The sequence below is a fragment of the Cervus elaphus genome, chromosome 16 (genome assembly GCF_910594005.1).
Source record: "Cervus elaphus chromosome 16, mCerEla1.1, whole genome shotgun sequence".
Taxonomy (NCBI): Eukaryota; Metazoa; Chordata; class Mammalia; order Artiodactyla; family Cervidae; genus Cervus; species Cervus elaphus.
In genome coordinates, this window is record NC_057830.1 from 17,640,398 (window position 1) to 17,654,032 (window position 13,635).

At 36.3% G+C, this 13,635-nt stretch overlaps 2 protein-coding genes across 2 annotated transcripts; both read left to right on the plus strand.

Annotated features, from left to right (window-relative positions):
- The first annotated feature begins 1,175 nt into the window (after window positions 1-1,175).
- Window positions 1,176-2,176, plus strand: LOC122710153 (olfactory receptor 13C2). Its single transcript, XM_043927756.1, has one exon. It carries the CDS (start codon window positions 1,218-1,220, stop codon window positions 2,172-2,174), a length of 957 nt encoding a protein of 318 aa, XP_043783691.1. The 5' UTR covers window positions 1,176-1,217; the 3' UTR covers window positions 2,175-2,176.
- Window positions 2,177-12,320: 10,144 nt separating this feature from the next.
- On the plus strand, window positions 12,321-13,295 carry LOC122710020 (olfactory receptor 13F1-like). Its single transcript, XM_043927475.1, has one exon. The coding sequence runs from the start codon at window positions 12,321-12,323 to the stop codon at window positions 13,293-13,295; it is 975 nt and encodes a 324-aa protein (XP_043783410.1).
- The last annotated feature ends 340 nt before the right edge of the window (window positions 13,296-13,635 follow it).

The following is a 13,635-nucleotide window of genomic DNA, read 5'->3' on the forward strand; positions in this document are numbered from 1 at the left end:
GCAAAATGAACAATTAAGTTTGAACTCCACAGCCATATGGCTTGGATTCAAGTTCTGGCTCAACCACTTCTTTAGCTATGACCTTGACCTTGACCTTAAGCAAATTACTTATTTTCTTGCTTTTTTATTGGCAAAGGAAATGGCAACCCACTCCAGTATTCTTGCCTGGAGAATCCTGTGGACAGAGCAGCCTGGTGGGCTGCTGTCCTTGGGATCGTATAGAGTCGGACACGACTGAAGCGACTTAGCATGCATTCCCTTTTTATAATGAAAATGACAATGCTAATAATAGCAATAATTGCCTAATAGGGGTGATTCTCAGACTAAATTAGGTAATGTACAAATAAAACAATTAGTTGAGTAAGAAATATTAGTCCTTTGGTCCTTGACTGTATTCATTTATTCAACAAATATTTCTGAACCTCTTATCTCTGTATATGTTATATTGTAGAGACTGGTATTGTAGAAGTAAACAAGAAAACGTCCCTGCCTTGATAAATTTTTCATGCTAATGGACAAGTTAGATAATAAGCATAACAGTATAACATGGAAAGTGATCAGATCATTAATCTATTGTGTGGTGGTTTGTTGGTATTGTTTAGTCACTAGGTTATGTCCAACTCTTTGTGACCCCATGGACTGTAGCCCCCCAGGCTCTTCTGTCCATGAGATTTCCCAGGCAAGAACACTGGAGTGAGTTGCCCTTTGCTTTTCCAGTGGTGGTTTGTAGCCAATAAAAATAGTTTATTTTTCAGTTACACATAATGCAATACTCATATTTATTTTAAACTCTAGTTAACTTGTGGTGACAAATATGAGCAAAAGCTCAGGCTTCAGCAAGGAAGACTTGGGTTTGAATCTTCCCTCTGCTCTAAATTTACCTTTAATTGAGTTTACTTAATATTTTTGCTTTGATTTATTTACTGTAAAATGTGGATGATGATACCTCTCTCCCAGAACATTGATGAGATTCAATAAATTACATGGCATATTGCTTGTAGTTTGAAATATGTTTGTTTCTCTTCCCTTCCCCCTCTCTATTCTATTTGTTCCACTTTCTTTTCTTCTTTCTTTGATCTATTCCTTTTTATATTTTCTTTTCTTCCTATGAGTATATGGTACTTCTACATTGGTACATAGTTGAATATAATCATAGTAGAATACATATTTTATCTTAACATATTCTAATGTATTACAGGTGAAGAAGAAAGCATAGAATGGAATGGGAAAACCAAACCATTCTGGTGGAATTTTTTCTGAAGGGGCTTTCTGGTTACCCAAGGCTTGAACTACTCTTTTATATGCTAGTCTTAATAATGTATGTGGTCATCCTTCTGGGAAATGGCACCCTTATTCTCATCAGTATCTTAGACTCCCACCTTCACACCCCTATGTACTTCTTCCTGGGGAACCTCTCCTTCCTGGACATCTGCTTCACCACTGTCTCCATTCCCCCCATGCTGGTGAGCTTCCTCTCAGAAAAAAAGACCATCTCCTTCTCTGGCTGTGCCGTGCAGATGTTCCTTGGCTTGGCCATGGGGACAACAGAGTGTGTGCTCCTGGGCATGATGGCCTTTGACCGGTATGTGGCTATTTGCAACCCTCTGAGATATTCTGTCATCATGAGCAAGGGTTCCTATGTGCCCATGGCAGCTGGCTCCTGGATCATAGGAGTTGTCAACTCTACAGTACAAACTGGGTGTGTAGTACAATTGCCTTTCTGCAGGAATAATGTCATCAACCATTTCACCTGTGAAATTCTGGCTGTCATGAAATTGGCCTGTGCTGATATCTCACGTAATGAGTTCATCATGCTAGTGGCCACAACCTTATTCATAATGACACCATTATTGCTAATCATTATCTCTTACACATTAATTATTATCAGCATCCTCAGAATTCGCTCTTCTGAGGGGAGAAGCAAAGTCTTCTCTACCTGCTCAGCCCACTTGACTGTGGTGATAATATTCTATGGAACCATTCTCTTCATGTACATGAAGCCCAAGTCTAAAGAGACATTTAATTCAGATGACATGGATGCTACTGACAAACTTGTATCTGTGTTCTATGGAGTGATGACTCCTATGATTAATCCTTTAATCTATAGTCTCAGAAACAGGGATGTGAAGGAAGCAGTAAAACATTTACTGAGAAGAAAAAATTTTAATAAGTAAATGGAAAAGAGGTGACTTTTATAATCACAGTGTAGAAATCAGTTAAGGAAATCAAAGTGTCACATAGGTTCTTAATGCTGCATCAAATTTATCTCTCTAAGCTCTCAAGCTCTAAAATATTATTTTTGGTCCAGAACATAAGGAAAGTAAGTTAAGAAATTTCAGTATTTTAAGAGTCAATGATTATAGTTTGTTGTTGCTGAAGAACTTGATTATGAGGCTAGTAGAGGGATAGTGTAGTAGGAAGAGAGATTTTAAGACAGGAAAAAGATATACTAGTATCAAAACCTTAAAAATCTTTTGGCCAATTTCATACTTCCTTACTTTGCTTACAAGACAGAATGATACCTACTTTCAGATTTTTAACACTAAGTTAAAATTATTAATTTGCAATACTAAAACTGCTAAAATAATTCAGTTTACTTGGAGTTTGTTCAGATATGTAATGCTGATTGTTCTCTGTCTAGGTCTCTGTATACTGTTATACTTTTAGATTCTAGAGCAATATTATAACTATTATTAAAAAATATTTATTTTTGGTCACTTCTGTCTTAGTTGCGGCACATGGGATCCTCCTAGCTGTGAGGCAGGCAGCAGGTAGGATCTTAATTCCCTGACCAGGGATCAGTCTGGCCTCCCCTGCACTGACAGGTGGATTCTTAACCACTGGACCACCAGGAAAATCCCTAGGGTAGTATTACTTTTGTTAAGTTTTGTTCATCTCCAATTGTTGTTTTTGTTGGTTAGTCACTGAGTCTTCTCCAACTCTTTTGAAGCCCAGTGGACTGTGCCCACAAAGCTCCTCCCTCTACGGGATTTCCTAGGCAAGAATATGAATGGGTTGCCATTTTCTTCTCCAGGGCATCTTCCTGATCCAGGGATCAAACCCTCATCTCTTGCATTGGCAGATGGATTCTTCACCAGTGAGCCACCTGGGTAGCCCCTCATATCCAACTAGGAGGCATTAAATTATTCTTTTCTACTTTCAACATATCTACTTTGACATTTTTTTTTTAATATGCCTTCTGATACATGGGATCTAACTGCTTCAGTCTTACAACCAAATACCTGATATTTAAAGCTGTAAATATAAATAACTTCTGAGTCAAATTATCCACTGATAAAATTAGAGCTATATCTTTTTCTCTGTTCCATTGGCTCTCTATCCATGAAGTATTTAATGTATTACCAATCCAAGAGGAATCTGTTATTAAGAAATGTGAATCTGTCTTTTAGATGTGTCTACATTTGATTTTTATCTGGGATTTATATTTCTTTCCTCTGTTTGTAACCTTCATCCTTTAAAAAAATTAACTTTGTCATTTTATTTAAAATATTTCTTTCTTTGGCTCTGTTGGATCTTAGTTGCAGCGTGTGGGATATTGCAGCACATGAGCTTTCTAGTTATGGCACGTGGACTCCAGAGCTCACGGTCTCAGTAGCTCCAGCACTCAGGCTTACTGTGCTTGTTTGTCCCAGGTGTGTGGGATTTTAGTTCCCCAGACAGAGATCAAACACATGTCCCTTTCATTGCAAGGCAGATTCCCAGCCACTGGACCACAAAAGAAGTCCCTATTTCTTCTTGATCTGAGTGCACACTTCAGATTTTCATCTTAGACTTTAATGTTTATTTTAATATTACATCTCTTTTCTCTGTAACTGCTATCATATTAGCCTCTGAATTTTAAATTTTATTTAGTTTTGATTATGTTTATTTTAGAATTTAAAAAAAAACTTGAGGAACTAAGTTACTTGGTTTTATTTCTCTTTGATTGCTTTAGCTTTTTAATGCTAACAAAAATCCCATAATACTTAATTGTTCATTTTTATTTAGATTTTATAATATTCTTGGTTTTCTATCTTAATTTTTTTTAAATCTTATATTTACTTTCACTATAAGGAAGGCATACATTTCTCCCCTTATATTTCATAAATGAGGCAGTGAGGAACATTATACAGACTACCATAACACAAAGAGAGAAATTGAGTCTATTTCTATTGAGTACTTTCTATTTCTATCTCTATCTCCTTGAAACATTGTTTTAACTCTATTAGTAATTTTCTGAAAATGTTCTCTGAGAAATTTGAGATAACCATCAGTTAATCATTCCCAGATCCTACATATAACTAAAAAAAAGAAAAAAAAAAAAAGACCTAACTGACTTCCTCTTGGAATGTTATGCTTTCTGAAACTGTACAGGGAATAAAATGAGTTCTTGGGAGTTTCTTTCTGAAAAGTTTATATATATATTATTTTTTGTGTTAATCTTTTACATTTACTTCTTTCATCATGATGGTCAATGAGAAGATGCCCCTAAAGATTTTTTTTTTTTTTTTGAAAAATGAGATCAGAGTTTTTTCACTGGTTTTCAGGTTTTCTCAATAGTTGGATTCAATGTTGGTCATTATGCACCCTCCCAGAAAGTGGAAACACCATATGGAAGATTGGTCTTTCTTTGGGAACAAAGACTAGCAGTTTTTGAACTTTATTTGACTTTATTAGGACAGAAAAATGTGCCATTCAGAGGGAGATAGAATACAGAAGTGTGAGGGAATAGTTATTTTTAGAAACTTCTGGTTGTGGCTAATCATTTCTTACTTCTGATCACTATTTAGGCTTCATTGTTAGTCATTTGTGCCAGTTCTTCAGTGTCATCAATATTGATGTGGTTCTTTTTCCAGTTTGTTTTATGCCATGTGTGGATTATTTCCCCTTTGTTCCCTGAGCTATAGCTGGCTCTGGACTTCTTTTTACTAACTGAAGATTTGACAAAGCTATACGCAAATTACAATGCAGAAAAGGAAAAAAGAAAAATTTAATTAAACATCACTTCTCTTTCTTCCTAACCTCCACCATAAGGAAGACTCTTTATCATATGACTCTCTTCTTATCTCTGGTCTCCTATTATATTAATAGGGTTCACTGTGCCTCAGATTAGAATGATATCTTAAATGCATTATCACCCTGAATTCCAAGGATGTATGATATTGTCAGAGATTGTTTGTTTTCCTAGCTTGACTCCATGGACTTAGATCTGGTCCTTGGAAGTGATCAGGTGTAGACCAAAGTTTAAGTAGTTTCCATCAGCCATGGCACAAATAGTACTGTTTTAGGTGCTGGTAACAAAATATGATGCCAATATTTTGTGTGTGAAACATCCTGTGGTCTTGGAGTGTGATGACCCTAATGGAAACAAGCTTGGAATGGTGAGCATATGTTTCCATTTGCTCAGAACTGGTTTAATTAATACCAGCTGCTACAGTGTAGTTAGTAATTACTCATTTCATGTCAAAAGTGTCCTAGTTTGGATCATCTAATTTGTGGTCACACTAAACAGTAGGGCCTATTTGAGACAATGTGAGAATCAGATCCCAGGAGAGTGATAGGAATAGCAGATCATAACTGTGTGAGAGCAGTATCCTGAGGGGGGAAAGGTGGACATATATTCAGCACATGTAAGATACTCCCAGGGATTCTTCAAGTTAATTGGGAAGGTCGTTCATCAAATTTGGAGATAGTCCACTAGGAAAACATGCTACAAATTAGATTTTGAATTGTCACTGAAAATTATGTAATGCCTATCCATAATAATAACTTTGTATGGCTCTATGAACATTCAGGCAGTAATTCACTAAAATAGTCATTATTTCTGGTAGCTCCTCATTAGGATACTAATACTGTATTATCTGTTTATTTAAAAAGTGTTATTTTCTTTGTTATAGAGGGACTGATAATCAACTGATTTAAATGATATGTAAGCATTAAGTAACAAATAAAAAATATGAGTCCAAAACAAAGAAACTTTGTTTTCCACTGCATATGGTAATTTTTCATCAGAAAACCACTTTAAAAATAATTAAACTATTTTAAAATGTAATTTAAAAGGTTATATAATGTTATTACTAAATACTGGCTATATTTTCCATGTTGTAAATACGTATTTCTAGCCTATGTTATACTCACTAGTATCTATCTCCCACTTGCCTGCCCATATATCCTGCCCCACTCAGTACCGCTGGTAAGCCCTCATTTGTTCTGTTTGTTATTGTTCCATTGAAAAGTCACATCCAACTCTTTGTGACCCCTTGAGCTGCAGCATGTCGGGCTTCCCTGTCCTTCACTCTCTCCTGGAGTTTGATCAAACTCAAGTCCACTGAGCTGGTGATTTCATCCAACCGTCTCATCATCTGTCGCCCCATTTTCCTTCTGTCCTCAATATACCCCAGCATCAGGGTAGAGGGGAGGTCTAGATCTGTAAGTCTGCTTCCTTTCTGTCACATTCACTAGTTTGTTGTATTTTTTAGGTTCCATACATATCCATGTATAAGTGATATCACATCATTTTTCTTTCTTTGTCTGACTTGTTTCACTTAGCATAATGCCCTCTGAGTCCATCTGTATTGCTACAAAAGGCAAATCTTTTACCTAAGTGTAAGGCCAGATACTACACAAATCCTAGAGGAAAACATAGGCAGAACACTCTTTGACATAAATTGCAGCAATGATTTTTTTGGATATGTATCTTAAAGTAAAGGAAATAAAAGTAGAAATAAAAAAAATGGGGCCTACTTAAAGGCTTTTCCATAGTAAAGGAAACCATCAACAAAATGAAAAGACCACTTAGTGTGTAGGGGAAGATATTTGTAAATCATATGACTGATAAAGGATTAATATTCAATATATATAAATGAATCATACAGCTCAAAGTCAAAAAAGCAAACAGCCTGATTTAAAAATGAGCAGAAGAACTGAATAGATATTCTTCAAGAGAGGAAATGCAGATGGCCAACAGGTACATGAAGAGATGCTCAGCATAGCTAATTATCAGGGAAATTCAAATCAAAATCATAATGAGATATCACCTCACACATGTCAGAATGGCTACCATCAAAAAGAACACAAATAACAATTGTTGGTGAGAACGTAGAGAAAAGGGAGCCCTTGTACACTGTTGGTGGGAATGTAATTTGTGCAGCCACTATGGAAGACAATATGGAAATTTCTCAAAAAACTAAAAATAGAACTACCACATGACCGAGCAATTCCACTCCTGGATATACATCCAGAAAACACAAAAACACTAATTCAAAAAGATATGTGCACCCCAATGTACATAGTGGCACTATTTGCAATGGCCAAGACTGTAGATTGTCATTCTGCTTACTTATATGCAGAATACATCATGTGAAATGCTGGCTGGATGAATCAAACGCTGGAACCAAGATTGCTGGTAGAAATATCAACAACCTTAGATATGCAGATGTAACCACTTTAATGGCAGAAAGTAAAGAGAAACTAAAGAGCTTCATGATGAAGGTGAACGAGGAGAGTGAAAAGGCTGGCTTAAAACTCAGTATTCAAAAAATGAAGATCATGGCATCTGGTCCCATCACTTCATGGCAAATAGATGGGAAAAAAGTAGAAACAGTAATAGACTTTATTTTCTTGGGGTCCAAAATCATTGCAGATAGTGACTGCAGCCATGAAATGAAAAAGATGCTCTCACCTTGGAAGACAAGTTATGACAAACCTAGACAAGTATGATTTTTTTTTTAATAAACAAATTAGATTCCTTCTGAATGAGTCAGGATATGAGGAGCTAAGGTTCTAGAGAGAGTTAAACCTACCAAGACATTCTATTCTGAACTGAAGGGAGGCCAAGTATCTGAATTAAGGAAGTTAAATGATCTGAAACGGTATAATTCATTTACCGCATGAAGCACTAGCGAATTTTTAGGCTGCCCAGAGTAAGAGTGCTGGAAATTGAGCAAAAGGGGGTTAAATATGTTAGGTTAGGTTTTATCAGTCCCACAGTGGATATGAGATAAAAATTGAAGTCCGTTGACTCTTGAAAGGAAAATCTCCCTTATACAAACTTCAGGTTCTCAGTTTGGAACCTATAGGGATAAATCTAAAATAGGAGATGAAACACATTTTTGGCCAAGTTCTTCAAAACCTGAAATCCATCTTTAACTTGTCTCAATGACTCTTTGGATTAAAGCAATCTTTCCCAATCTAGGCTTGTATCAAAGGATAAAGGAAATTCTCTTTGTATAAATAAAACATCATCCAGAGATTATATGTTTTTTATGTATGATAACTGGTAAGATATAAGACCAAAAGATGAAGACAGATGATTGAAAGTCTCTCAGGATGATCCAAATATAGAAGTTACCAGACCTATTTGACAATAACCAGTGTTAACATGTACCTCAACATACAGTACAAGATGATGAGTTCACTAGAGCATTTGATGTTATATTAAAACGTCAAGTAGATGTTATGGAGCTGAAAAATGCAGCGAGAATGAAGAACTAAAGAGATGGATTTTCCACAACTTAGATAAAGTTGAAGAAAGGCTTAGCAAATTGAAAGGTTAATCAGTAGAAAATATCCAGACTGATGCATGGAGAGAAAAAGAATGGAAAATACAGAAAGGACTGTAAGAGCTACATGGGTCATGTTGGAAAAGTCTAGTATGTATAACTGAACACTCAGAGGGAGAGGAAAAAGAGGAAATGGGGTAGAAGAGAAACTGTCTAATACTGTATGATTTTCTCAAACTTGTGAAAGACATCAAGCCTTAAACTCAAGGAGATCTATAATGTCAAGAAGGGTAAATAAAAAGAAAGCCACATTTAAGAATCTCTTCGTAAAATTTTAGAAAACCAATAATAAAAATAAATATAAAATCTTATTAAGTGAATGTAAATAACAGACATATTTCCTCAAAGAAGTAGCAAGAAAACAACTTAGAGCCCAAATCTCACTTTGTGGCCATTTAAAAGCTGAATAAGAATGTTTTATCTTCTATTACTCTGATAACTGAGATAACTGTAGAGATTGCTGAAAAGAAATGGGTCACATTACAAGCTCAGAGGCTATTTGGGATGGCATCTCTACAGTTCTATTAATTGGAATGTTTGCTATATAGTTCAAGGGCCATCTGCAGAGGAATGGAATAGGCAAATAGTCTCCTCTAGTTCTACCACAGAAGTTTTTCAAGAATCAGGCCTTTTGCTTAGCCAAGTGACTTGAAATAATTACAAAAATTTTACTGTTGTTTTTTTGCCCTGAATTTCTTAATTGAACTTGGAGAATTACACCCAGGAGAAATGGAAACTTTTTAAACTTCTTTAGGTTTCAGAATAACAATGTTAAATTGTTAAGGGAGTTGGAAGGTCCCTAAAAGCAGTAGGAGACTAGAGTAGTGAAGTTCCAGGGATTGCCCTTTGGAAGATTTTTGGAGAAAATCATAGTGGTGATTTGGGCAGAACAAATCTTTATATCATTATTTCTCTTAAATTATTAAATAGTTTTTAATTAATGTGAACTATGCATGTTGACACTGTGAGTCAGGCAAGATTTGGGTTGATATTTTGCAAACTAGGAATATCCATGTCCTTTTTCATTACAATCTTCTGAGTCAAATATGTGCACAACCCACTTTAATACAGTTTTCAGAGAGTACTATAAAAATTGCAAAATTTAGAATCTTTTACTCTTTTGAGCACTACAGTAGACTCTCAAGACAGACTTTGCTGAAGATCACCTTTAAATATTGAAGCACACTTTAACCAAAAGTGAAGATGCACATTCCATGTGCTGAGGTAAATGGGAACAGACATTAGCCATCTCTTTCTGTAATCTCAGATTTACAAAATTTATTAATAGGTCTCAGCTAGGCCAGGAAACCAGAATAAAGATATTTACTTTAAAAAGAAGTGCTAGTTGGTATGGAAAATATTGAGATGAAGAAATGAGTTTTGACGGTGGGATAAACTTTTGACTATGTGTTCCAGGTGAGACCCTGATAAAGTTCTAAGATAAGAATGAAGGAATGAGTGGGACTCAATCTGGATGAGAAAGGAGAAGACTTCATTGTTGTATTTCTTAAAGTAGACAAAAGAGCAGGTGATGGGAGGGAGGACATGAGGGCCCAGAACCAGGAACGGAAAACTGAGTGCTGGGTGGGGAAAACCCCATAGAGAAACCCTCAGTGGAGGGGACGTATATGCTGACCAAAGTGGATGTTAGAGACCAGACATGTCTCACTGTTGCCTTTCTGGAAATAATCGGTAAAGTGTTTCATTTTTGATTTTCATACATGGATTGGAGGTTGAAATTTAAATAGATTATGAAAAAGTTGCTATGTTTTAAAAATCTGAGTCAGTGTGGGCCAGCACTGTAGCAGCATAGAGGCAATTATGCTTCAGGAAAGCGGGGAGAACATGAAATCATAAACCACTATTGTGATTCTGTGAAACATGAACGCGATCATGGAATTGGGGCTATTGAGGGAGAATTTGAAGCAAGTTAATCTAGATCTTGCAAATCTGCACAAGATAGAAATTATTACCCTTCAGTTGGGTCCAACTCCTTGTGACCCCATGGATCGTAGCCAGTGAGGATGCTCTGTCCATGGAATTTTCTTGACAAGCATACTGGAGGGGGTTGCCATGCACTCCTCCAGGCTTTCTTCTTGACCCACAAATCGAACCTGTTTCTCTTGCATTGCTTGCAGATTCTTTACTGCTGAGCCACCAGAGAGCCCTTACAATCAAGTTTCAAAGAGGTCAAGTGATTTGCTAAATTTTGCATGCCAGTAAATAGCATGGTTGGGTTCAGAGCCTAAAATCTCACACTCTGAGGACAGTGCTCTAATTCCTCACAGAAGATGACCTTTTGGAAAGTATTTCTTCCTCTTCTAAGAGCACAAGTGATCATTGTCTTTTTCACGTATGACTGTATATCAAATACTTAAAACTAAGAGCTAATCGTTTTGTTTCTTAATTCAACTAGTTTCTTTAAGATCAGAGAAATGATCAGAGAAATTTGCAGATGTGTATAACAAGCTCAGAGGTCTTCAGGCTTTTATGTTGACACAGAGAACCACAGTGAAAATGCACTTATCTTAACACGTATCAAAAGCTTGCCATGTTCAAAGCAGCCACATGTAATTAAAAATCTTAAATATGACTTATTACTTTGCTAGTATTGGCAGGAACAATCTCTTCACAAGCTCAGCGTCCACTGCAACGGCAATAGGGATGTGCATATCTGGGTATAGTCAGTGGGATATACTTGAACAACGTAACTGTGTACAAAGAATGCAGCTGTACTTATGATTTATGACATATAGTTTTGATAACTAATTGAAGTATTCAAGAAAATTAAGATTGGGGCCGGGAAGGAAAAGTGCTTCAGATAGATAATTGTAGATTAAAATATATAAAAATAAATTGGCATGCTAAGAATGTGGAACCACAGAGTGGTTGTTGTTTTAGACCAGAAGGTAGAAGTAGAGTACTGGAAGATGAGATCAGAGAAGTAGGCAATGATGAGAATGTGAGGCTTGTGTAATTTGTGACTGAATTTGTTTGAACTCTATCTTGAAAGACAGTGGTTTCAAACTTTCTTCCATATTTGATCAGTTGTGAGATATATTGTAAATAATTTGCTTTACATTATGAATTACTTAACGTTGTAATAAAGGATGGGTTCAAGATTGTTCCATAGTCAAAAATGCGTTCTTGAAGATAAATATCACATAGCGTTAGAGTGAGTGGATTCTTGCTGATCTCCTGTTTATATTCTTGAGTGTGGCATTTCAATCTGTTTTGTTTTTTTTTTTTTACCACATAATTTGAAACTTTTTGGAATGCAACCAAAACCTTTCCTGTTGCAAATTTTACAGCAACAAAAAAATGTTTCTTTGCCCAGAAACGTCTTCTGATCTTTACCTTGACTGAGGCCAGTTCATATTTTGATTAAAACAAATCTCAAAATATCTTACTAAGCAATACCCCTGACGTAGGTTAGCATTTGTCTCTATGTTCGCCTCGTATCTTGGGGCATATGTATATCATGTTCTTGTAACTTTTAATTTATTTGAGTGAGTCTTTTATTTGATTTTGATTTGCTTGAGAGAAGAACTTGTATAACTTCACTGTAGATTCTCAGTGCCTTAGAGTGTATTCAGTAAATGTTGGATGAATGAATGAATATTGCTAGTAATATTGGAAGGCAATGCTCCCTTTAAAGTTCCTCTACCAAAAACTCCTTGAAAGTTGGTAGAGTGTAAATTTTAAACATAGGCCATGTATACTTTTATTCACTATTACAGTTGAACAAAGAAGAATAAAATGGACAAGACAAATGCAACAGTCGTTTCTAATTTTATTTTTCTGGGATTTACTCACTATCCCCAAATTGAAGTCATCATATTTGTGCTGTGCTTGCTGATGTACTTGATCACCTTACTGGGCAATATTATTCTGATCTTAGTTAGTGTCCTGGATTCTCACCTACACACACCCATGTACTTCTTCCTCAGCAACCTGTCATGTCTGGACATCTGGTATACTTCTTCTGCCCTGACTCCAATGCTGGCAAACTTTATTTCAGGGAAAAACACCATCTCATTCTCAGGGTGTGCTGCTCAGATGTACTCCTCTCTGGCCATGGGCTCCACTGAGTGTGTGCTCCTGTCTGTGATGGCGTATGACCGATATGTAGCCATCTGCAACCCCCTGAGATACCCCATCATCATGAACAAGAAGATTTGTGTTCAGATTGCAGCTGGCTCGTGGGTGACAGGCTCCTTCACTGCCCTGGTGGAAACTGTGTCTGTGTTGCAGCTGTCACTGTGTGGAAGGAGTGTCATCAATCATTTCACTTGTGAGATTCTGGCCATCCTGAAACTGGTTTGTGTAGACACTTCCAAGGTGCAGTTAATCATGCTGGTGATCAGTGTACTTCTTCTTCCTATGCCAATGCTCTTCATTTGTATTTCTTATGCATTCATCCTCTCTAGCATCCTAAGAATCAGCTCACTGGATGGTCGGAGCAAAGCTTTTTCAACATGTGCAGCCCACCTGAGTGTAGTGGTTTTATTCTATGGGACAGCTCTCTCCATGTACCTGAAGCTATCAACTATAGATTCACAGGAAGTAGATAAGTTTATAGCTTTGGTATATGCTGGCTTAACTCCCATGTTGAATCCTATCATTTATAGTTTACGGAACAGAGAAGTGAAAGTGGCTGTGAAAAAGTTGCTGGTAGGAACTCTGTTTGTGCTCTTTCAGTCTCTAGTAGCAAATGATATCTATAAATATTAAGGGATATTTCGTGCTCTCTCTATATATCAGGAGATAGTTGGGGTAGACACTCGTTTTAAAATGTGATGTGCAATATTCTAAGTCTCATCTTTGACTAATCACTGAGAGTCTAAGTAATATCAATGTATCATACATAAGTTTATCTGATCTTAAACAAATAGTCTCATGATGACAAATTTTAATTTTTATTTGGGGTTATAGGGTTAAATATAACTATTTTTGTTGGTTTAGTGTTATTTTGATTTCTTTCTAAAATTTTTTTCCCCATTATTTTTATTAGTTGGAGGCTAATTACTTTACAATATTGTAGTGGTTTTTGTCATACATTGACATGAATCAG